Raw genomic sequence first — 26,203 nt, 5'->3', positions numbered from 1 at the left:
CAAGTGTTTGATTCAATGACGTAAATATTCATGCATAAAAATGAAATATTTTTGCACTTTATGATTCCATTACAAGACAAATCAAAGCTAAAGTCTCCTACTTTCATTCTGTTATAAAGAAGTGAAATGTAAACATCATTTCACTTCATATTTACGCTACATAAATACAGTCGCCCGAATACAGTCGATCATCACCCAGTCGAGTTTGCTACACAAAGATGGTTGTTTTGTGAAACTTTCACCGCGTTCAAATAGGCTGGGAGAAACGGCACACTTTCTAGTTGGGGTGCCAAACAACATAAAATTCATTGCTCCAAGCAAAAATGGTCTGGACAGTGATTCTAATCCTTTTGCAGGTCTTAGTGCCTAAGATGACCTTAAAATCTACAATAATGACCAACTATTTCACTGAAGAAAGTTATATTGAATGCATGTTGAGCTACAGCTTATAAATGGAAAATCAAATCAGTAAGGCGAAGGCCTCAGATCAATGAAAATGCACACGAATAGAACATTGAAAAATAGTCATTGATATTTGAACTTAAATGTTATTATTTCAGAATAAGATACAGAGAGTTCTAAAACATGAATAATTTACACAATTCCTGCATCTAAACTGCTATAACGTTAAGGGGGATAAAACACACGAGATCCTAAATGCTGAGAACAGACAACGAATAAGCCTAATAATCATCAAGCCCTTATCTATTAGGCTTAGACTTCTACCTAGAGAAGTTACCTGATGACGATAAATACGTCAGTTGTTTGTAATCTCTTAGTTAGCCCTTTAAAGAATCAATGAGCTCAAAATGCTGATGTTCGAGGTTGAGGAAAAGCCAATGCACCAGCAAATCTGCATGAAAAAATTCAATGCACAATCGAAGATGATAATCAACAAGAAACCTCATGGTTTGATTGGTTGAAGCCACCCCTCGATTCTTCTGGGTAAGGCAATTTTTCATTGGCCGGTGGAGTTCTACAAGCTGGAGTTGGGTCTAAAGAAGCTGCTTTATCTCCGATTAGAGTGGAATGCTTCACTCCTCCAAAGACTCCCTTTGTCGCTTCGCCAGAAAAGACATTAGCTGGAGGTGATAAAGCTGCAGGTTCAGTCCTGCTCTTCTTTGGTTTATTTTCCTGCTGGTGACCTGGTAGTAGAAAACTGCCCACCACCACCTGGCGACAATGGAAGGTATACTACTTAATTTTACCATGATACAGCTATTGAACAAAACAGAAGCATAACCAACTTCATTTCACCATGATTCAGTTTTATTTCGTATTTTTGTAGTTATACTTTAATATTGAACTCAATATACATATATATATATATATATATATATATATAAAGTTGTATTTCCTACTTAGAAAACTACTATGCTATCTAAACATAATGGTTTATTATAGGATGCTAATATATACATCGAAAAAGATCAATTTTCACACTTTGTAAAAAAAAATTTTAAAAAATCAATTTTTACCCTAATCTTAGCAAGCTGTATCAATTTTTATACTAAACTTTCAATTTCACAAATTGCACCCGAAACAGGATAAGTGTAGCAACCTCCATCTTAAGCTTTAAAAAATGTTGCAATTTTGACCTTTTAATAAGTTTATGTGAGAAGAATCATCGAAAAAAGCATTCTCACGTGGGTCCAATAAAATATAAAACATATATTTGGTATGAAATTAATAGGATTCAAACAAAAATTACATTAGGGCTGATTTTTTTTTTTATTTGTAAGTTTAGCAAACTTATTTAATGGTCAAACTTTGTGCATTTATAAAATTTAATTTGGTGCAAAACTTCATTTTCATTAAATTAGTGAGTTTTTTAGTCTTTTACAATATTTTTTTAATTAGAATCAGTAGGTTAGTTATTAGAAATTGCAGCAGATAGCTAATTTTAGGGCCCAAATTTATTAAATTAAAAGTTGGTGAAAATTGATACAACTCGTGTGTGTGCGTGTGTGTATATATTTCACATTGTTTAAAATTATATTTATAAGAAATTGGGTCTGTCTAACATAAAACTATTGAACAGTAAATACGATCAAGAAGATTTCACTGAACTTGATCCTTTATAATCCGACTCGTTTGGAGAAAATAATACCTGCACTGGACCAGCTGCTATCAGCATGCCGGCGAGTCCTCCACCCATCACTCGGCCATCTGGGCCAGCCAAAGAGACACTCATCCCTCCAGATCGGCTCTTTGTTCCACCACTTTCAGAAGGCATGTATGAACCAGACAATGAAAGTATCTCAAAACGACCCTAACAATCAGAATCAGAACAGTTCATGACGTATCTTTATAAATAATGCTTACCATGACAGTTGAAGGTAAGATGCAGAGATAAGTTCATATAAAGGAAAATTAACTTTTGCCAGTGATTTTCTCTTGTATTGAATATTTATAAACGTTCAGGTACTGTATATCAAATTATCTAACTGAAAAAAGACGTCAAGAAAGCGAAACTTGATTTGAAATTCTAACTTAAAATGTGAAACTAACTATGAAAATTTCCATTTTACTCCTATGTGACATTGAGATGGGAAGGAGGGAATTGCAAGCAAGAAATACGTCAACCACAGCTGTCAAAGAGTTCACAATTGATTTGTGTAATCATGGATCGCAATACCACTTGCATCACATCGTTTCAAATTTAGGCCTTGTTACAGAAGATAAAAGAAAAAAATTCAACTTGGTCAACCATAGATTTTGTTTCGAGAAAACATGTGCTTGACTAGAGATAATGAAATTGAAAACACTAGCCAACTTGAGTGCAACTCAATTGGTTCGGCTATGTATCATCGACCAAATCTCAACCCCACATGTTGTTGAACTAGAAAAACACTATATGAAAATATGATAATTGCAGCTCCCATATATACCAGAAATTTAAGGGCATATTACTTGAGTTTTTCTCTCTTTCGCTCCCTAAAAAGTCTAATAATATGTGATAGTTGTTCTTCTAAAAAAAAAAAATTGTAAAACAGAAAATCACATTTCAGGCAATTTTTATAATTATTCTATTTTTAATGTCTGTTTTTAGAGAATAAGCTTATTTATTTACATACAATTTTATTGTTCTGTTACCTACTTTTTAAAAACATTATTAAAATTCTGGTCAAATATTAGAAGGAAAAAAAAGCTTTCAGAAACCTTTTTTTATTTTTTAAATTTAGATAGGAATGGGAAACCAAATGTGAAATTCAAACATAAATAAATTTTGAGTAAACAAGCTTAGTTTTTTTAAAAAAGAAATAAAAAAATGAAATCATTCTTAGCAGCTATAAGTATATTTCTTAAGTAATTATGAAACATCCGAACACCTATGACGGCCTGTTTCTTGAAAATGCATTTTAAAGAATAGAACGAGGAAAGACTATCAACAGGAAAGATAGCAACAGTCAGCTGTTACCAAGTGTGTTCTCTAAGATAGGATGTTCTGATGCCTATGAAATCTGATTTTTCTGAATTCACTGTACATTTTAAACGCATGAAATTTTGAAAGCAACAACTTTTTTTTTTTAATTGTATTAGTGAAAGCAGTTTTTGTTCTAATTTTATAAGATCTCCCCGAAGGGACATAACTGCGGTTTTGGAAACCTACTCTTCTAGGCAACTCCTTAGGAAATCTTTTCAGAAAAAGACGTCCAAATAAGTGTGGATATTCTAATTACGCTAGAATATACAAACGTTAGAGCACAGCAAATTGATCAGCCATTCACCAGGTTCGTGTATTCAAGGAAAAAGAGAGTGAAAAAATTCAAGGGAAGCACCTATAGGTCATGCTGAGGTAGACAAGAGAGTTTGGGGAGCGAGAATATTGTCAAGTGAGGTTTTGTCATGGGAGAGCATCGAGTTTTGGACATCACTCCTTATTTTATACTTCTTAGGTTGTTCTCAATAATTCATTAGTAGAGTATATTATGCTAAGGTGTTCGGATGCATCAAATGAAACATGGGAAAGAAAACAGATTAATCCAAATTAGCATCAGATCTTACTGCAGTCAGATATTTGAATTAGATAACAAAAAATAGTCTTGGGAAGAAAACAGAGTAACATGCTTTCATCAATCATGACATAGAAGATGCATGTAATGGATCCATAGACTTCAAAATTCATCAAAACAGAGGATCTCAGATGGTGTATATATCAAGGAAGGCGGTTTACCTCATATGTTAGAGTACCCCCAGAAGATGTTGATTGCCGAAGTGTAACATTTGAAACCATACCATTAGCAGAGAGTATACAAATAGCACGACATCCTTGTTGGGAAAATGACATGACTTTCAAGTTAACATCCTAAAACAGAAGGAAAAGGGTATCAGGAACAAGTGGCAACTACGCATCAAGAATGAACAGAAGTTATAATATCATTGCAATGGAAAACCACTGAAAACTTTTGTATTTAAATCTTCCAAGTTTATCTGAATGATATGGATTATTAATCCAGTTGGCAGTAATTCATATTTCAAATACAAGCAAACTCGAATTGCAGGTCTTGGTAATTATTGGCACAATTCAACTAATAAAATCATATTACTATATCAATAGCAGGTATCGGGTTCGTTTCCACGAGTCAGAAAAAAGTGGTCATTTGAACTTCAAGAACTTCATTGCGAACTAAAATTCAGGCAGATACAAAATTTCACATTGAACAAATTCACCAGAAGTGATAAAGATCAACATCATCATGCCCATGCAGTATAGTATAGTAACTCATGAAAGCTAACTCATCAGTTATGTCATGATAGCTACTGTTATCCCCAACACTCATGCTGCTAACCCATGTTATTTTATCCAAGGCTATTCACTGATAGGCAGAATAGATGCCCCTTGGCAAGGGATTCCAAGGCTTTACCTCACCAATATTAACAGTGATCACGTGAGGTGTGAAATCTGCACCAGCAAAGAAAGCAACCTTGTTACCTGGATAACAGAAGCATTATGTAAGAATCACATAGAATTGAAATCAATTTAACGATGAAATTGCATGACCACACGTCTTAAATACTTTTAACTTTAGAATATTTATTTAAGACATTAATTACAACCAACACAATTAAACAATATATAATCAGCACAAAACATTATTCACATTGGTTTTTTTTCAATGATGAGAGATGAAAATAACGATCGTTTTTACCACAAAGGAAATCAGCCTAAATTTCAAGCAAACCCCAGAAACCTGAAAATGTCATTTTAAATTGTGAATAAAAAAATGCAATAAATCAAATCCCCCAAACTCCCCATGTCAGAATTGATACGACCCTTGAAGAAAGACAAAATTCCTTCTCGGAAACTCTTTTAACCCACCCCACGGTTTAATAAAGAAGGGCTACTCAATCCTGAGTACGTCTTTTCATCTACTTTGAAATATTGATGGTTAAAACTTAAAGTTTAAACTTTTCCCTGGACATGGAAGTCATGTCTGTAAACATTCTCATTTCACTCTTTGACTTGAAAGACTATGATTGGCTTGCCATCTTTAAGGAAGGTCATCTTATCCTCTGTTGCTCCACACTCTGTTTCATGATATTAGACTTCAGTTTTCTACCAAGGAGACAGAAAGGGGAAAAAAAGGAAATAAATACCAAGGGCTGTTTAATCATTATCTACTTTCAATAAATTAACATCCCCAAGAATTACGATTCCTTCACTTCATCCACTTTCAAGTTAAACCAACACCTCAAAATGTCTTAATCAAGAAGTTGCAGATTCCAGATCATATAAGAAATTTACCGTATTTATCAGTAAGGAAATGCACTAATCCCACCAATAGATAGGAGCATCCACATACCTCCGAAGCATTGTTTTTCTTCCAATTACAGTTTTATTCTTTTCTGAAATTTCCAAAAAAAATTACTTATAATGTGGCTCCCTGCATTTTCCTTCCATATTCTATTTATTACAAGCAGCCAAGTTGGAAACTGTGAGCCAAGTAGGTATTGACTACCGAGATTCTCAAAGGCTACTCTATCCTAGGAAGAAAAATTCCCTCCAATCTCCAGAAGACTCCAAAGACACTTTTGATTCATAATTACTATTTACAGGCAGATCTGAAATGAAGCCGACGATGCCAGGCCACTATCACATCAAAACCCAACAAACATCCCCTCATAATTATACTGTAGAAAAAACCCAAATATACGTTTAAAACCATCGCTTTCTACGCCATATGTAACAGTAAAACAGAACCACCACTTAACGGAATTTCAAATTATCAAATAATTCCAAATAAACGACACGTTTACCTGGAGGAATCTCATACTCGTACTTGCGCGACTTCTTAATGGACTCCACCGACCGCCCTCTGCCCCGTTTCCAGCCTGAAAATTCTCCTGTTAGCGGAATCGACGACGAAATCGGCATTGGTGACAACGTTGGCGCCATTTTCCCATCGGGGCCGTACTTTCTTGGCCTCCCTCTCTTCTTCTTTCCATCTGTACCCGCCGCCGCCGCCGCAGCTACTGCCGGCTCACCATCTGCGCTACTATTTTCCGGTCTCGAATCCATCATCCCGAGGCTTTCTGGAGCTTCCCTCACCTTTACTGCAAACCCGAAATCCACGCCCTCTTTCTCCTCCATTTTCACTACAAAGGATTCAAAAGCAGAACACTACAGAAAACCAAACCAACGGCTTAAACCCTAAACCTCCATCCTCCGCTACACACTCCAGACGATATTTTACACCCAACACACCTCGAAGGAGGTCTCAATGTAGAAGACAATGAAAGAGAACCCGAAAACAGAGCCAATGGAGTGAGTTGAATATCACAACTTATGCGAGTCCAAAAACGAAAACCTCCGGTAGAACTGCTTCTAGATCAACAACCGGAGCTTGAGTACTGCAACTTTAACTTAGTTTCTTCTCGGCAACCTGAATCTCCGCCATTACAGACAGCACTCAGAGCTTCCAGTAGGGGAAAATCCAACAAATCACCCTCCCCAAAAATCGTAAAAAAAATAATAATAATTTTAAAAACAGTAAAAATAATTTCTTCAGAAATACAAAAAATAAAATTTCCAAACAAAAATTTCTGGACGATCACAAGAAAATTTTCCGAGGTGTGGAAAATTAGGGTTTTGCAGGGAAATGAGACGAAATAAATAAAGAAAGAAAAAAAATTAAAATTAAATTAGATCAGGGGAAAGAAAAATTAAGGTGAAAAGTTTAATAGATAATTAATATTTTATTTGGGGAAAATTGGAAGTATAAAATTTGGTTAATAAAATGGTTCACGTCCGTCTTCGAAATTGATTTTGAATTTATTTGGTTGAGATACTAAAATAAATATTATTAAAATCCATGAAATAAATAACAGAGAAAATGGAAATTTTCAAGTTTGAAAAGAGAAAAAAAAGATTGGAAATTAATGAATTAAATTAATCAAAAAAGAGAAATAAATTGAATTCGGTCCGGTCTTCTTCTCCTTCTACCTGCTGCCCAGCCAGACTTTATCTTTTTTTTTATCTTTTCAGTTTTGACTGCAGAAAGCAAAATCCGTTTCATATGAACCAAATTAGGTGTAATTTTCTTTGACTTTGCTTGTACCATTCTCACTATCAACTTTTTATCTCCTACAAAAAAGGTCGATGGTAAAAAATCAAAAGTCAACTCAGTCGAGTCATGACCGTTGCAAACTATCGTATTATATAAAATGAAAAATAAAGTCATGAGATTTATATCAAAGCAGACAACATCATATCATTATAGACTCAGATTTTTTTATCAAACATATATGAGCACTGCCGTTGAAGTTGGTGGAAAATTTAAATCCCAATTTAAGTAACAAAAAAAATTGATTTGAAATGTTTTTCTTTAATTCTAGTTTTTGTTGAATTTTGGTTGTTTTAATGAGTTATTGTGTTAGAAACGGACTAGTCATTAAAGGCAAATGAGGTAGATATGAAGGATGAGCATAGGGATGAATACGCGATGGATAAATACTTGAAGTTGTTTGTTTGACTATGTTTAAGGGTGTGTTTGAAAGTGATACTAAAATGAGTGATTTTGAAAAAAAAAAATTAAGTATAATTGATTTTCCAAAATCACTGTCCAAGTGATACCTTAAAAATCAATTAAAAGTAATTTTAACATTTTTCTAAAATCAATTTTCTAATTTGACAAATATGAATAATTTGAAGAAAAGTAATTTTAACAATGACAAAAGTAAAAAAACACCCTAAGAATTATAGCTTACAGTGCGACAGAAGCTAAAAGCCACATTTTTTTCTACCGTATTAAAAACGTTGCAAAGTTGCAACAATGAAGTTTGGCTCGCAATCTTTAATATGAAAACGATTTGACTAAGTCTTGGAATGACATTAATATGTTGACTAATCATATAAGGTTTTTAAGATTGATTTGAGTGATGAAGTTAATGCTATAAATTTATTGAAGCTCTTGCTTTATTACTAGAAACTAATAATGACAGACATATCTAACTTTGAGGTTGGATGTCTCGTGACTCCAATCCATCAACATGCAAAGTAGAAGTCCAATTTACCTTGAATCGAATTCAGTCGAAGTAACTCGATTAATGAAGAAGGAGGACGTCGACTTAACAGAAAATATTTGGCTTGTTGAAGAAGCTGTGGAATTAACGGAAGCGAGAGTTTCTTGGATTCAGGATATAGTTGCAAGTGACTTTTCTTTGTTTTAGTTTTATTTAAGGTTTTTTCAAAAAAAAAAAAAACCGAGCCATTTTGACCGAAAGTAGAAAAAGAATATTAGAATTGACTTTATATACATATATAAAATGTAAAATAAATAAATAAAAATGAAACAATAGATACCTGTGAAGCAAATATTAGGATTGTCTTTTATGTGTTGGTGGTGACACATGTTATTGAACACATGACAAATTACATGGTTGACAATGCAACATTCATTCACGAGACTTTATATAAAGATTTATTTTTCTTTGTCACTATGAATATCTATTTATGAAAAATGTGAACATAACTCAACTCAATTGATGGTTTAAATCTCCACCTCACATACATATGAAAAACGACGATATCTTAAAGAGCTAACACTTTTGGCTCATCTTGATTGTATTCCATCTCAAAATCAATAGACAACGAGAGGAGTAATCCACATCTATTACTATAAACTTATGCAAGAGGAGTCTCTCTTACCATCATTGAACCAAAAAAAACCTAAAAAACTAGAACCATTTGAAAATTATATTGGTTATACTACATCGTTCCACATTAATTTTTAACTCATAATAATGATGTGTTGAATCCTACTTATTCAAAATAATAATAATAACAAAAATAAAACGGTACGTTCAATTGTTTGATCCCCAATCCATACAATTGTTTAGAATCACAAATAATAATAATAAATAAAGATAATAATAATAACAACCAATTTTGGTACCCAATCACAGATGAGATACCAAATTCAAACTAGAAAAAAAAAGTTTTTGTAAAACCAATTAATTTCCATGATTAGCATTTGAAGCAAGGATGATAAAATAAGAATGGTTTGAAATTTGAAAAGTTCCACATAGCTTGAGACACATCCCCAATCCATCTCTCCGTGAGTAAAATATATGTACACATTCCGAAAAAGCCAATTGAAATTGACTTCAAAATTTCCCCCAACTACCAAAAAACTAACACAATAAACTTGCTAAACCACCCTGAGGCAAACCCAACCCCCATTTTTTGTGCCAACAACAATCAAACCTGTATTGATTTTATATGCGTTTTAGGAAGCACAAACCCGGCTCTTCGTTCCTCGAACGAATATTCAACATCGTCTTCGGGGATTTCCTCAGCTTTGTAAGCAGAAGAAGGCGGTGGGGCTGCGGGGGTTTCAGCGGTCTGCATTGCAACTGATAGAGTTGAAGGGGTTGACGGCACTGGAATTGGCATTGCCTTTGCAGTCATCATGTTCTGATCTTCATCAGCTGCAGCAACTGAAGTCTTCTTCAAAGGTGTGGAAAATGGAACGTCGCTGGTTGTACGCTCTGTGTTTGCATCATTGGTTGAATTCGTAGTGTTCGTCTTTGGTTGCACTGCGGTAGGAATTGGTGCGAAAGGTTTCCGAATCAATGGTGACTCTGCTTCCCGAGCATTGGTTAATGGGTTGCTGTGGCTCACAGGGTGACCAGAAAAATCGAGTTCTCTTCGACCTACAGTTGAGAGAAAAATGCTTTATACTGAACATTGAACAAGAAGGAGAGGCACAGAACACCATACTACTGCCAAGAGTTGAACAGAATTTAGTCCTGAATTTGTGGACATGTTCTATAGAAGTTTAATATATAAATGAAGAACAAACTGCAGCTGCTTTCCAAACATTATGGGCTTCCTCTACTACACTAAACCAAAAATGCAAGTTTTCTTAAGGTGATTTTTGCTGCTGTTCACAAAGACAAATAACTGAATAAGGATACTTTCATCAATAAGTATTAGTTTTTTTATCAGGAAAGGTTCGGGAACACAAATAAATAAGGATGCTTGATAACATACCAAACTTCATTTTTGTTTTCTAATCCTATTTTTCCTTAAAAAGTTTGAGATCTTAGTCAAAATTTGAAAACTGACGCTCCTCTTGATAACTACTTTATTTTTTATTTTCCGTATTTGAAAATTAAGCTTATAAGCAGTATTTCCACATATTATCCTGATTTTGATCCACTTTTAGATTTGAAAATTGAACAAAAGTACTATTTTAATTTGTTAATATTTTTGAAATTTGGCTAAGAATTCAAATCGGGCTCTAAGAGAGATGAAAAGGATATAAAAAAATTATGAGAAAACCAACATAAATTCTTAAAACACAAATCTAAAAATGAAATTATTATCGAATGAGACCCTAAAAGGAGTTTTCAAAAACTTGCTTTTGATTTTAAAAATTGAATTCGTTTGCAGAGTAAAACACATACAAAGAAAACTTCTGTACAAGTAATTTTCATAAGCTTAAACAGAAAACTTATAAACAAAATCCTTCAAACGGCTAAGTTGAGTATTGACCAGACAATGGATGCACAGAAGTTCTATGGCGGGGATTAATAACATTCAAGATTTCGATCCCATCAGACATGTATTCATGGCCCCAACAAAAGCATATTCCAGATGAATCAATCACAATCAATCAGAGAAACTTACCAGCTGGAAGAGCTCCAAATCCTTCATCGTATTGGAAGTTTTGATCATTCAGGTGGAGTTGATCACCTTTCCTAGATGGACGTGACTGAGGCGTTGCCTTGTGAATTGGATCAGGCTTGGGCGTTTGGTGCATAGACCCTCCAAGAGAAAGCCTTTTACTACTATTTGCACCTACAGCTGAAACTCTGGGAGCCTTTTTAACACTCTGGGGTTTTGAGGGGCTCGGCTTTGTTCCGTAAAGAACCTCCTGTTCTGCTATTAACTGTCCCTGGAGTTTCTTCTGGTCCTAATAAAATTAAACAGGGAGAAGTTAACTTAGGACTTGAGACCGAATTTAGGTAGATGGTGTTATTTGAGCAATAAAAGTAGGAAACTGAAAAGATAAACAAGTATCCACCCGCATCCTGCGACGCTCCTGCTCTTTCTCTTGCCTTAATATAGAATATTCTTCAAGCATTGTAAGCAGTCGGACCTGGACAGTAGCAGATTACATCAGAATTTTGAATAAATTCACCAAAAATGTTAAAGTCAAACAAACAATAGAAAACTAAAATATCCTAACCCCAAGTACTTACACCATCATATGTAAACTCAATGCCTCTGTCCTTCTCCCATGCCATTGTTTTTGAAGTTAATGCATCAACCATTCCTGCATATGATTATGATACTCAAAGACGAGAAGAGAGAATACAGAAAGCTAACTAAGATAACCAATGACATTATTAGGCTCCTTAGTCTGTTGACGTAAACAAAATTAGTTGCTATTGAGGGTGTTTTTGAGATTATGTAATCAATCTCTTCAAAAAGTCTACTAAAATGATTTGAACACAAACCTGGAAGCTTATTAACCAAAGATCGGGCTTTCTCTGCACGTTTGAGAATGAGATGAGCCCCTCTACCGGCATTATATCGATTTTCATCCTGTGCAACACACAGATAGTGTGAGTATTAAGTATGCAGCTGCTAAGTTTATACAATAAAGACAAACTAGTTGATGTCAAGGAACATGAAAAACACTTTACCCTATTATATTCCTCGAGCCAACACTCCTCATCACATGCAGTCAACCATTTCTCAACTTTTTCAAGAATTTCTTTCCTGACAAATGCTTCCTCTTTAATCCTGGCGAGCTGAAGCTCAATTTGCTCAAGAATACTGGCAGGGTCAACATCTCCTGCATTAGATGGAATGGTATTCAAGTTCATAAAACAACAGAGGTAAGAAGCAGAAGTTTTTCATTTTATATTACACAGTGGATGATACCAGAGTCTATAGTTTCAATTGCATATTCCACTACTGTATCTTCTTCCAGGACCAAATGTGTTTTTCTACAAATCTCATCTAGCTCTGACCTCTTCTTCAAAACAAGTTCTTTCATCTTGCTTGATTTCAACTCTTCTAACCGGGACACTTCTGCTTCAACCTGCAAAATATTAATCATTGAACTGTATCAATTTCTGTTAAATTCTTATGACCTGCAAGCTATGTTATTCCAGAAGATCAAGATGATACAAACTTGGAAAAACTCACAGAATTAATTGAGCCCACAGAGAGACTATTGGGTTCGGTTATTTCATCTTCTGAAGCAGCTATATTACATGTCACACTCTGAAATAGCTGTTGTTCTTCCATTGGTGTATCCATTAGATTCCAAAGCTCCAACAAAGTAGTAGCCAGATCTTGAAGCTGCGCAAAAAAGGTGTTAGCCTCCAATACAAGACAGTTGGTATTTGAATTATTTTCCATTGATATATTGGTTTGAGGTAATACCCGCTGCATTCTTCGTAATTTGACCTCCCGCAAATTAGTTATTGCGGCAGCCAGGATTTCAATTGATTCACTAGTTATATCGAAAGGTCCTTCTTCTGGGCTACCCAAATTGGGATGAAATTCATTCACTGTCTGCTTGAAATCCATCCCAAGCACTAAACAAAGCAAGTTTAGAGTATGAAGGTGCTCCTGAATAACCATCTGTCGGTCACTCTGCATAAGTGGGGATCAAGTTAGAAAATATATCATGAACAAAAGGCAAACCAATTTAGAAAATATATCATGAACTTATTAAAAAACTCAACAAAATTGACCTTCTCATTCTGCAGTGTGTGTAACTGTCCTTCTAGTTCTTCTAGCTTTCTCAATGATAAATCATTTTCATCTAGAGCTATACTGGAATGTGAAAATTTTGATCCATAAATCTCATAGGAAATCTTTTGTATTTGTTCAAGGACTTCTAAAAACTGGTTTCTTCTGTCTACTTTTCTTTTCCGCATTTCATCCACTTGTGGAAGAACACAGGCCATCTCTTCTTTCAAGGTTCCAGCCTTTTGATCAACCTGGGTAGAATAGAGAAAATATCAATAATCACACCATCAAACATTCAAAAAGAATATCAATATATTAGTTGTATCTGCAAAAGCAACTCCTTTACAAAACTTTGCATATTAAATGAGTTATGGTAAGCAAGAGAAAACCCAACTATTATCTGATTATCTAAGCCATAAGACTTCATGTGAAGATGCACTAAAACTTGGTCTCATTTATTGATTTGTATAGAGCCTAGAAAGCGTTTAAAACCATACATCTGTTTATGACTCCAAGAACCGTGATAACAACATGCATATTTCTCACATTTATCTTTATGATGGTCAAATTACTTAAATAGAATCAAAATTAATCCGAGGTGTAATGCGAGTAAAGTATTAACTGAAACATGCTCCAACCTGCCTCGTATGTACTGGTCTCTCTCCCATTGCAGAGCAGATGGCAGCCAATTCTGCTTCGGAATCAGCAATTGCCTGCCTTAGCTGAGCTCTAAAACGATTTGCTTGATCTACCTTTCTTCTATAAACTTCTAAGCACTCCTGTTCAACCTCAAGCAACATTTTGTCCCTTGAGGCCTCAGTTTCGCCTACTTCATCCCAAATAATCTGATATGGAAAAGTAATGAAAAAGATATAAATATTCCAGCCATGTGAACTTACCAAAAATGACAGCATTGTTCAAAAAGGTGGAGGAAAAAGCAACAAAATATCACGGCGGACAAAAGAAAAATTCACAAAAATGAGAGTCAAGCAAAAACCTGAAGTTCATGCAGAAGTGTTCCACATGTTGTTTCCATTTGTAAGAGTGGATCATTTGGAACGTTAGTCATGCTGACGAAATTCTGTCAGCTACCGAAGATAATTGAATCAGTGTATCAAAAAGTATAAAAAAAATTTGCACCACAAAAAAAGCAAATGATCGATCAACATTCAAATTCCAAGGGGGGAAAACAAGAAGCTAAGAAAATTCGCCTCTGATCAAACATTCATAAGCAAACGATTACTCCAATCAAAATATGAAACGCAACAACCGCCTCGAAAACAAAGCATCAAATTATGGGAATACAAAATGCTCAAATTATTATACATCAATGAACCTCATTCCAAACTTCGGTTCCTTATAGCAAGACATTTAAAATAATTTCCGTCATTTTGATTAAAACATGGACGTAAGAAGAAAACCGATTCATCATTTCAAAATTTCAAATAGGAGAAAATACACACCATCCTCCCGGTGCAAGAAACACTAAATTTGAAAACAAAAATTGCAACTACGACCAAATACATACACGCAACGCAAACATTTTATTTCTCCAAGTCGTAACAAAATTCCTCACCGTATAGGCTGCTCTTTCCTTCAATCAAAGGAGTGAGAAGAAAAATCAGAGAGCTCAAACACAAACCTGATGAGGACGATTCTCAGATAATATTTCGTGGCGATTAGGAACGGCGATTTTTCCCGAGATCTGTTTCTTATTTTCTGGGAGAAGAGGAATGTTCGTCCTCTTCCGCGTTTTGAATTCGTGGGAGCGATATTAAAAGAAAAGGACCGTTGGAGGAAAGAAAATAATATATATGTTGATTTTATTTTATTTCTTATTTTTATTAATTATGATGGAGCAGAAAAAGGTTTGAATTTCAAACTGAGAGAAAAGAAAGGAATTCCATCCGTCGAAAAGAAAAAGAAACGAAATGGAGATTAAGATCACGTGCCGAGCCCACACAGAGAATTACGAACCAATGCAAGGCCCAAGGCCCAAGGCCCAAGGCCCATTATCACGAGTCAAGAGCCGATCTGCAGATCTAGCGAATCGGAAAATTCAAGGCCCAAGTTAAATTTTGGCCACAAGGCTATTTCTAGGGGTCGGGTCGGGTCGGTTTTCAGACTTTCTTCTTTAAATTGCAGAGATAACAATACAACTAGATATTTTTAGACACCTAACTACATGAATGTCTGAAAACTTTAATAATACAGAAATAAAATTATAAATGTAATAGAATGAGATTTATTTAGGATAATTTAAAAATTTTATTTAGATCCTAAAAATCTAGATTTATTTCTTTAAATTTGAATTATATCCTTACAAGAGTGAAAGCTACGGATTGTCATTGGCCATTGCCGGCTAGTCGTGAATGTCTATTAACAAGATAGGGAAATTGCCTGCTAGTCAAATATGTTGTTTTAGAAATAAATTTTTATTTTTATTTTTTTGTTTTAGAAATTATTTTATTATGATAATTTTAGAAGATAATTTATTTTTAGTTTTTAAATTAGAAAATTTTGATAAAGGTATTTTTTCCCTTTTTTTTAAATTATATTTTAAGAGGTTTTTGTTAGGGTTTTCTATTTAAATCTTTTAAGTCTTATTCAAATTTTCTTAGACCGACTAACCCTAGATTTTTGCCCGAGAGGAAGAGAATGAAGGAAGAAGATTTTTCTTTCTTTTTTTAATACCTATAATCTTCGCATAAAAACTTCTTCCTAAATCCCAAGTTAGAAGAAGAGAGACCGAGAGGTGAGTATTCCAACACTCAAGTCGATAGGAATCTTAATCAATTATTCTTAAAGTTCAGGTCAAAATTAACGTATAGTGTAAATTGGTTTTACTATTTGAATTAGGTGATAGGCGCTTCGAGAAAGTCATTAAGTTTGCTTAATCTCCTCCTAGGATTGTTACTATAAGAATGACGCTTGTGTTTAACCGCCTTTAATATCCCTTCCCGAGATGGCCACACGGTTCTGTAATTACGGGGTGAAGGAAGGTGTGACTGAGGTCGGAACTTGACATCATAGGACTCAAATTTGGTGGTGATTGCTCTAGACGGAAAAATGACGGACTCGTTTGCAAGTTCACTGTCGATATACAACAAACAACTTTGGTAAATGCACGATTGAAATTGAAAGTAACTTCAATTTAAAATAAAAGAGAAGGAAATAAAATGTAGATAGACTTATTGGAATTCCATTAGAAAAAGAAAATTTGTAGTCATAGTCTGCTCTAAAAGACAACGATAAATTAATGTTTTTTTTTTAACAAAGAGAAAAAAAACTTTCGTTGGTAATTTTTTTTTATAAGAAATTGTAGATATTTGATTGATACGTTATATCTATTTTTCATAGTTGTTTGAAAAGTTTTAGAACCTATCTGTTTACTATCATTTCATTCTTCGTTCTTGCCCCAATCTTCACGCAAACATTTTGATATATGTTCTCAATTGTCTCAGCTACTTTACTTCACTATTCTAACCGCTTTTTCTATTTATCTATTAATTTTTCTGACGGTTTAATTTCCTTTTTCAGCGACCTTTATATAATTACTTGCATTTTCATCTGATCTATGGTAAATTATACCTGTTTAATAGATTATATAATACATACCTTTCATTGGTATATACTAAACTATTAGATAATCTAATATATATTTTTGTTACAAAGTATATACAGCATATATTCAAAATGAACTCTTTAATAACTTACAATATCATTGAAATATGATTAACATTACATATGTATCATATACCTAAAATAAAATGGTAGAGCTATCGGCAACTAAATTATTGCCGGAAAAAGAAAAAATGATGACGTTAATATACAATATACGCCGAAGAAGAAGATACGCTGGGGGGGGACAAAAAAAAAAAAAAAAAAACTGGACAACTGAAACAAATAAGAGAAAATTTTCAATGATAAATTTGGTATCCAACCCTATAATGAAAATTCAAAGGAAAACTTTCTTTATGTGTTAAATCAATATTTCACATATAATTATTCATTAATAAAGGTAAATATATGTCTTTAGTAGGATAGAATCAATTAAAAAAGACGTATTAAATGTAATAGGGAGAATTTAATAGAGGGTATTTTCAGGTCAAAAATCATATTTTAATACGGGAAATCTACATGAATAAATATTTATTTATGAAATCAAGATTCTAAAATAGGCTACCTATCTACTTAACCTTTCATTTAAATATAACATTTGGTGCAGGAGACTTTTATTTGATTTCTGGTTTTCTACTTCTGAAGCACAAAGAAGGGAAAAAAAATTAATTAAACATGTTTAAAAATACTTGTGATTTTTTTGTTCTAAAAAGCATATTTTGATAACACCCCATCTCCTATTTTTCTAGAAAAGAATGCTAAATTTTTTTAAGATAATGGTTTTCTTTTAGCACAAATAAAGCATCTATCAATTATTGTCGGATTGATGTAATATGTTGTTTAAACTAAGGAGTGATAATTTAACACATAACTCAAGACAATAAAAATAAATTATATAGGTTTAGTTATATAAAGTAAGGACATGCCACCTAAAAAAATTAGTTAGGTTATTCTTCTATCATGTGCTCATGTCAAAATTTAAATGAGTTAATTAGAGTAACAAAGTTTAACATCGAAATATAAAATCAGACTAAATTTATAATTTAACATTTATTTTTAACCATAAAAATCCATCATATATATATGTATAGTTCTTAAACTTTTTCGTTATATTAATATTGATGAAAATACTAGGAAGATAACGTAGTTTGATAGAAAAATATAAGAGATGCAACTGTTGTTAGAAAGAGGGAAATTAAAATGAGAAATAATTTTATAACTGAAAACTTTTTTTTTTTTTGAGAAGGAAAAACTTAACAAGTTATTCAAACTACTCTACTCGAAAATCAAAAATAAAAATATTCAAACACACAGCACATTCCAAATGAGCAGGATGAGCATTCAACATTGAAACTGTAGCCATAGAAGTTGTCATTAAGCGGTAAATAAAGGCCGAGTTTAACATGGTAGTCAAAAGCTCAATCTGTCCGTCTGATGTGAAACACAAAAATTTGCATATACAGCAAGGATTTAGGTATTATATATTGACGAAATGTAACACATAAGGGCACTTTACTTCTCGAGGTACAAGCTCACCGACGGTTACTGTCGTTTCCGGGTTCTGCCTCTTCTGCATCCTCAAAACGCTTATCGTTGATTTGAAGCTGCAGATAAAAAGCAATAAGAAAACCAGAATAGAGGGTTGAAAACAAAAGAAATGTATTTTAATACAACTGTAGAATTGGCATATATCAAATAAATCACCATCCGAGATAGCACCAAATGCTTTGCCGAGGGACATATTGTGTTCGTGAACATACCTCAAGCACCGTGCGAGCTAGTTGATCATCATCCACATTTGATTGGCCGATTGAGTTTTTTGGATATGTGGGGAAAATTTCTTCCGGATCTTCTCCAAAATGTTCTAGTTCTACATATTGCATTATAAAATATGCTTTTACATCATTTCTAAAGAGCATTAAAAAAATTAACAATTACTTGACTCCGTACCTGCCATTTCAAGTTTAAGCCGCTTCAACTGCTCGGGTTTTAAAAACCAGTTGTACCCTTCTTCTTCATCTGAAGGAAGCATGTAGTTAATACAAAAGGCCAACTAGTGAAAATAGAAACCAAAGACCATTATGGAACTGCACTAACCTCCAGTTGGTTCCGGATTAAGCTCAGCACACTGACAGCATATTTCGAACAGAGTTTCTACTATTGAAAAGGAAATTAAGGTATTATTCTACTTTGCAATATCATTCGTGGTAATTATATTACCCTAAACCTATATTAAACTAAACTGCAGCAGAAAAAAAGGAGAGAAAAATACATTCGTCAGGGTTTGAAGGTACAAGCCTCAGCTCTCTAACCGCAGCTAAGTCCAAGGTATCACTAGTGATACGACATTCTGAATCTGAATTCTCAGACTCTTCATCAGCTCCAGTATCAATCTTCAAACACAATCAGCAAAGGAAACGGCATGGGAAATAAAGAATTTTGTTAGAAAAAGGACCAGAAAAAAGAGCAGTGCTTGAGGAGCAGATATTTAAACGAATTTTCATCCTTTTTTAGATAAGATAAACGAATTTTCATCATGCTTGAATACAATGCTAGATGGCAAATAACTAATTCTTATCAAATGTTGCTTTTCAATTTCTCAAAGTTGGAAGGTAAATATGAGCATAGTTCAATTAACGGCGGAAAACTAACATCCAAGGACAGTCGCCTACATCCATGGCTGCATTCACATTCAAAATTTTCATGATCCCTGTCGCAGGTGTGTGTAGGTTTTGGTTTTAACTTCTGTGTACTTTACATATAATTTAAAAAGGTTTTGTTCCCTATCGAAATGTGTATGTGCACGTGATGGAAATGTTGTATTAATAACTTCCCAGAAAAGAATTTACCTAAAGATACCACCCAAGTGATTTCAGGAACTTGGACACCTCTCTCCTTAGTAAACTCAAGTCTAAACAATTAAAAATCAAAACACAACACCCCTTGTCCTCAAAGTGTGAAGGATCAATAGGTTCTCCAAAGAAAAATAAAAACTATAAAAAAAGCAAAAACCAAGAAAAAAGAAAAGTCAACAACTGCTTTTCTTTTTTTTTCCACCTCTATTCTTACAACTTCTTTCTTAATGACTTTTCTGTTCGTTTTAACAACTTTCTTTTCATTTATCTTTTAATTCCTTCTCTATCTTTTGAAAAGAAAAATAAAAAAACAACTCCAAATCCATCCAAATTCCAACTTCAATCCCACAGAACACCAAACATACTGCTTTACCATGAAACATAAGGCAACAAAAACCCCGAGATCTAAATGCATTCCACGAAGAAGAGTCCCAAGGTTTCCATTAACACAACAAAATGGAGAAAGACAAATTCTCCCCTACAACCAAATTGGAAAATTTGAATATACAGTCTCAAATTTGTGCTTAGATTTACACAATTAGCACTTAGAGAATCCGTCATAGGTGTAATGGTATTGTTTTGACTTGTCATTGCTGTACGACCAGCCTTTGATCATTACTTCAGTTGATTCAGGGGAAGATGTATTACATGAGAATGGTGGAATTTTTCATTTTCTAACTGGGTCAAACTGGTAACCCAACCCCCATATTTACCTACAGTTACAGCCTTGCTCCACCCATGACCCGCACTTTTCTTTTTGAGTTGGCCATGGCCTATTGGCCCATATGCTCCCTAGTTCGATCAACCTCTAGATGCAAAATATTCTGTAAACTATATAACTTTATCCCACTACATCCATTCAAGCCTCTAGGTCTCAATCAACCATGATCAGAATTGATGTTCTCATACCAATTTGATAGAAACCAAAGAATTGCATTGATAACTTATAGAATAAGAAAACAATGTAAGATACCCCCAAGTAATTAGAGGAACTTAGACACCACCTTCTTGAGTAAACTCGAGCCTAAACAACTAAACCATTGCTTGCCTATCTGTTTCTATTTTGGCTCTGTTTGTTGTGGGCTGGTCTTTTGTATTGCCCATTGTATATCCTTTCACCCATTGTACATACATATCCTTCCTTTCATTTGCTCTAGAAAGCATGGTTGTTCATTTATTTAAAAATATAAGAAATAAAAGGGAAAACAAACCATTGCTTGTCTTCCCCTCTTTCACTCACGCTATTTATAACCACCTCCTACATGAATCGAACATGCAACCTTATAATTACTGATATGCCCTTAATATCCTGATAATATTTCTAACATATACCCTAATGGTATTTCTAACATCGTGCATGCACTATGTATTTATGTCTGTACAAGATCAACCATTATGTATCTATGTTTGTACGGATCAACAGAAAAAAAGCACGGGAGAAGCCAGTCAAGGTTAGGATTCAAAAGTTTCAGAGAGGATATAATAAAACAATTCGATTCATCATAAATTTCATTTAGGTTAAAATACCATTGTGAGAATTACTCTATTTCATCCATGTACTTTCAAATGTCCATATTAAGTCCATTTAATTGCAACTAATCTTAATAACAGTCTCCATGGTTAATTTTGGGTCGATTTTCGCAAAACAAATATAGTTCCTGTAGGTCTTCCCTCTAGGCAAACATATTCACATTGTGCCCTATCATATATATATACACATATATTGGCTAAGTCAGATTGAAATCAACCTCAAACTGACGGAGGGAACTATTTATTGAGACTAAATTTGGACATTTAAAAGGTTAGGGACTAAAATAAAATAAATCTAAAGGTGCAGGGACAAAAATGTTATTTTAATCTCTTATTTATTTCATTATTCCCATAATATAAAAATTTATGGGAATAACATTTCCTCAATAGCAAGAATCATACCACATAGAAAATCTAACGTCTCATTTTAACAAATCCACCTAATAGTTTTGGTAGGTTTTACATGACATGATGCCAGGATTCTGTGCAAAAGGAAACTAAAATTATAAACCAAAACCAAGGTCACTTTGGTCCCTAAACTTTCAAAAATTGCACTTTAGCCCCTAAATTTTGAGAGAGGTGTTTAAAAAGTCCTTGGCATCACTTTCTCCGTTGGCTATAGTAAGGGTGGCTAACTGGACATTTTATTAATAAGTTTTTAATGCTGAAATTGGGGGCCTGCACAAGCGGTGGAGCATGTGGTTTAATTCGATACAATGCGCAAAACCTGACATGGCCTTTAAGATTAAAGAGAAAAAACTCTCACCCTACCCCTCTCTTTTCTCTTCCCCTCCCCCTCTTATCATTCACCAGCCGCTCCTCCTCCCCTTCTATCAGGGTCAACCCTCCCCCAATGAGGGTACACTGTCATCAAACTTGGGCTACACCCTTGCCGACAAAGATTTCTAGCGAGGCATCTTTGGCACTGCAAATGTAGTCTGAGCCTAGAGCATCAGTTGGCAACCTATCGATATTTCGCTGAAGTATCGAGGTAAAGATATTGGAGCTGGAGTGCTTGAGGATGCTTATAGGCACCATTGAAGGGGTTAATGTCAAGTGGGTACAATGGGAGATTACCAGTCCTTGAAGCCTTATATTGTATTAGAGATTTAAGGGTCCATTCTCATTATCAATATCAAAGAATTTGGTTTCTTCTCTGTAAGTAGAAGAATACTACAATGAGAAAGATGATAACAAGGGAAAGGAGAGTGACAGAAATGGTGATGAAAAATATGTGGTAGTGGGGTTAGGAAGAAGGGGGTTGAGGAAAGATAAGGTCAAAGATGGCCAAAACTGTTGGAAGAGAAGTGGAAGGAAGCAATGGTTGTGAAGCGATTCATGTAAAAAAAAGGTTTCAGTGGCGTCAAATGTGAAGTAAAGAGAATGGAAGCTTAGGTTGTTGCTATAGCAACAGAAGCCTCGAGATCAAGTGCATAAGAAGGTGGGCAACGACCAAAACACCTCTTTGGTAAATCCTCATCAGTGGCGATGAAGCTCAAGTTTCATGATGCTGGACTGGCATTGGGGGAGGGTTGACAGCAACCAAACTAGAGGGAGAGTGGTTGGCGGTAGAAAGGGGGAGGGGGACAACGGGAGGGGAAAAAGGGACGACGAGGGAAGAGATTTATTTTCTTTTAATCTTAAATTCCATGTCAACAAAATAATAATAAAAAATCTAACAATTCCATGTCAACATTAAAAAATTATTAATAAAATGTCCAGATTGTTGTAGCTAATGGAAAAGGAGAAGCCAAAGACCTTTTTTAAACCTATTTTTCAAACTCAATAGCTAAAATGTAGCTTTTGAAAAATCGGGGATCAAACTGATCTATTCCTCAAAATTAGGGACTAAAAAGGTAATTTTCCCTAAAATTAATGAGTAATTATGTATAACTGCACAAGAAAATACCTGGACATATAAACAAGGATGAGGATAGGCATCGGGGTCTTTTGAAACTGCATGTAATGACATTGATAGGAAATCAATTGCAAAGCCTTTTGTCTGAATCGCGTCACTCAACCAAACCAGTTGCCTACAAACAGGTTAAATTTTCTCAACATGTCAACAAGTTAATCTATTAATTTTTTTTTTTAATAGAACATGTTCAATTGAAGAGTATGCAATTAAAACAAAATATTCAATTAACAAATAAGTTTTCTACATAAAAACATATGATAATAACCAAGGAATTTTTTTCATTTGATACAAGAAGAGTACTCGCATGCCAACTACAAAAGGAGACAACAGGAAAAGAAACGACAGGAACAAATGTTAGAAAAAATCAGCTTATCTATCAAAAACCAAAGTAATAAAAAAGAATTAAGAAATTTTGTTCAATAGTGGTTGGCTTAGCCTTGCCATTGATTTGGTATTAACTAATACTACAATGATCTTCCCATTATCCTTTTTTAATAGAATAAAACAAAAAACAAAGACTCCAAAAGAGGGTGGTAAGGAACCAGCCAATGATGTTACAAAAACTTCATCTAATGGGCTTCGATTAAGAAACATATATAACAACTACCAAAAAAATTACAGAGAAATAAAAAACACACTTTGTAATGGCAAACTCCCAAACGTCTTGTTCCCCTCTAGCCACATTTTGGAAAGACCCTTTCTAGCCTAATCTCCTAATTGCAAGCCTATACAGCAGCCACCTGGAAACTTTTAACTTTATATTTAAAGAAAACCAGTGAGCAATCATTGAAAAAACTGACACTGTTGCATTGAGGGGAAGCCACAAAAAATCTTCGCTTTAAGCCTCTACATACATATATGAGAGAGACAGCAAATGAAAACATCTCATCAAGAATGGAAGCACGCAAGGATGGATAAAAAATCACCCAAGTCAAGACCAAAAGAGATCATAGAACACTATAATTGGCTAAAACGATGGAGAGATATATTACAAAGCCAAAAGAGAGACAGATCCAATTGGAGGCCTCGAGAAAAATAAACACCAAAGGTTTATCAAGTCTTAGAATAGTCTTCTTTCTACTACTTTCAAACCAAACTCCCAAGATAATAGCAAAGATGGAATGATTCACAAAACTTTAGTCTTCTCCATGGAAGGATAACCCATGCAAGATTGAATTAGAGAAAACATAAAACTTTGACAATGATTGGCCAGACATTATTATTTTTTTTTTTTAAAGAAACAATTTCATTGATGATATGAAATTAGAAGTACAAAAGGGGGATAATCCCAATCCAAATGAGTTACAAAAAACCTCTCCAATTGGATGCCAAAAAAGATATACTAAAGTGATGAAAGAGAGGGAAACATTTGCACCAAGACGCAACTACAAAGACTACAGATTCAAATACAAGGATCAAAAGGAAGCTTTTGGTCATGGAAAACCCTATGATTCCTTTCTAACCAAATAGCGCATAAAATTGCTCGAACAAAATACAACCAAAGATAAACTATAGATTGGCCAGACATGATTAAAACCCAAAAAAGCAGGGATTTTCACCTGATTGCTTACAGTGAATAAAAGGCAGTTGGCTTTCACTCACTACCCATCCACACAACACACCAAAAAAGGTATCAAGAAAATCCAAGGATTCCTTTTCTGAACCTTAACCAATATGTTTTCTTTTCATAAGGAAAAGTATTTAACAAGTTAATGTTAGACCAAAAACTGCATCTCGTGCACAACAAGTCTAATGTTAACTTTGGTAAATTGATGAATTTCATACACAAGATCATTAGGCAATCATGTATAATGATTGAATTTGAATATATGGTGAGCATCATATGCAGGCAAGGTAAATAACCATCACTGTTCAAGTTGAGTATAATTTCTGTTCTTTTTTTCTTCAACATTTATTTTTAATTTCAACTTTTTTATTGATTTCCTTTTATCTTTATATCTTTAGAGGGTGGTATTTTCTTTCTCATACTCGCATCAGCAATCAAATTCCCAAAAGCGATCGTTTCATCCCAAGATTCAGAAACGCTCTTCATTTTCAAGAAACCAATACGTTCCACCCCTCCCCTCGCTCATCGAAAATCAATTTTAAAAGAAAAAGACATGTTCCCCACGCAAAAGGGATCCTAATTCCCAAAATTTTCTTTCAGTTTCCCTCCTCTAGAACAGACATTGTCGAAGAAAATGATGCGAAAACGCGAAAAAGCGGAGAGAAAGAATGTACCTAGAGGAGACGTAAAGAGTACCAGGGAACTCGGGAAGGCGATTATCGAATACGAGGGCGATGGCAGGCACGATGTGCATGAGAACCTCGCCTTGGTTGACGTCGAAATGTGGTAATCCATCACGCCTTCTGTCCGGGTATGTCCTTAGTCCCATAGCCATTCTGTCAGAAACCCTAATTCCTCTCTCTATCTCTTTCGCTTCGCGATCTCTGTGTGTTGCTGAAATTGGGTGTTTGCGATTGTGAAGACCAGATGCTCTTTCTACCTTCTCCGGGCGGTAATAAAACGAATTTACGAATTTTTAGGCCTTTTTTTCTTTTTCTTTTTCTTCTTTCTTGTTTTCTATTTTTAATTTAAAAATTAAAAGTAAAAACAAACCAACACAAAAAATAAATAAATTAAAAGTCAAGTTTACGTCTATTGGTTCTCTCAGTTTTAAAAAATATGCAATAAGTTTTTAAACTTTTAGTTTTATAATTGACGTGTCTCTTAATCTTGTGCACGATAAATCTCTAAAATTTTAACTTTTGTGTATAATAAATTCTTGACTTATCATACCTCTTTTGATGTTGATAGATTTTATTAAATATAAAATTGATTTTTAGTTTAATATAATCATTAACTTTCAAAATTAAGTCTAATAAAAAATGAAATAAGTAAGCTAATGTTTTAGCTAAAAGAGCTTGTTTTTTCCCTCCTATTCATGTAACCTAAAGTGGTCTTTTTCATTAATAAAGTTCTTGTAATTTCAAAAAGAAAATAAAATTTATATCTAATAGATTTGTGAATTTTAAAAAATGTATAATAGTTCAATATCA

General features: G+C 34.1%; 3 protein-coding genes across 4 annotated transcripts; all 3 read right to left on the bottom strand.

The window, feature by feature from the left end:
* Positions 1-509: 509 nt before the first annotated feature.
* LOC111026089 (AT-hook motif nuclear-localized protein 3) lies at positions 510-7,136 on the bottom strand. The gene is made up of 5 exons (XM_022304067.2): positions 6,262-7,136; positions 4,869-4,936; positions 4,178-4,309; positions 2,111-2,272; positions 510-1,173 (listed from the first exon to the last, which is right to left on the bottom strand). Exons 1-5 carry the CDS (start codon positions 6,593-6,595, stop codon positions 892-894), a joined length of 978 nt encoding a protein of 325 aa, XP_022159759.1. The 5' UTR covers positions 6,596-7,136; the 3' UTR covers positions 510-891.
* Positions 7,137-9,441: 2,305 nt separating this feature from the next.
* On the bottom strand, positions 9,442-15,017 carry LOC111026128 (65-kDa microtubule-associated protein 3). Of its 2 annotated transcripts, none has more exons than XM_022304130.2 (13): positions 14,862-15,017; positions 14,217-14,307; positions 13,858-14,064; positions 13,222-13,470; positions 12,908-13,120; positions 12,668-12,823; positions 12,401-12,560; positions 12,160-12,311; positions 11,971-12,058; positions 11,713-11,786; positions 11,535-11,609; positions 11,138-11,423; positions 9,442-10,158 (listed from the first exon to the last, which is right to left on the bottom strand). In XM_022304130.2, exons 2-13 carry the CDS (start codon positions 14,286-14,288, stop codon positions 9,704-9,706), a joined length of 2,187 nt encoding a protein of 728 aa, XP_022159822.1. In that variant the 5' UTR covers positions 14,289-14,307; positions 14,862-15,017; the 3' UTR covers positions 9,442-9,703. The 2 variants fall into 2 exon arrangements, with proteins under 2 accessions (XP_022159822.1, XP_022159823.1); XM_022304131.2 differs by having other exon boundaries at positions 14,217-14,300; positions 14,862-15,000.
* Positions 15,018-18,187: 3,170 nt separating this feature from the next.
* Positions 18,188-25,652, bottom strand: LOC111026002 (nucleotide-sensitive chloride conductance regulator (ICln) family protein). The gene is made up of 7 exons (XM_022303966.2): positions 25,385-25,652; positions 23,135-23,258; positions 19,113-19,233; positions 18,938-18,997; positions 18,791-18,859; positions 18,601-18,710; positions 18,188-18,444 (listed from the first exon to the last, which is right to left on the bottom strand). Exons 1-7 carry the CDS (start codon positions 25,543-25,545, stop codon positions 18,373-18,375), a joined length of 717 nt encoding a protein of 238 aa, XP_022159658.1. The 5' UTR covers positions 25,546-25,652; the 3' UTR covers positions 18,188-18,372.
* Between the last annotated feature and the right edge of the window lie 551 nt (positions 25,653-26,203).

This window comes from Momordica charantia (genome assembly GCF_013281855.1).
Source record: "Momordica charantia cultivar OHB3-1 chromosome 6 unlocalized genomic scaffold, Mcharantia_2.0 BLBB01000006.1, whole genome shotgun sequence".
Lineage (NCBI taxonomy): Eukaryota > Viridiplantae > Streptophyta > Magnoliopsida > Cucurbitales > Cucurbitaceae > Momordica > Momordica charantia.
The sequence above is the reverse complement of the archived record's forward strand: the minus strand, read 5'-3'. Positions and strand labels throughout refer to the sequence as shown.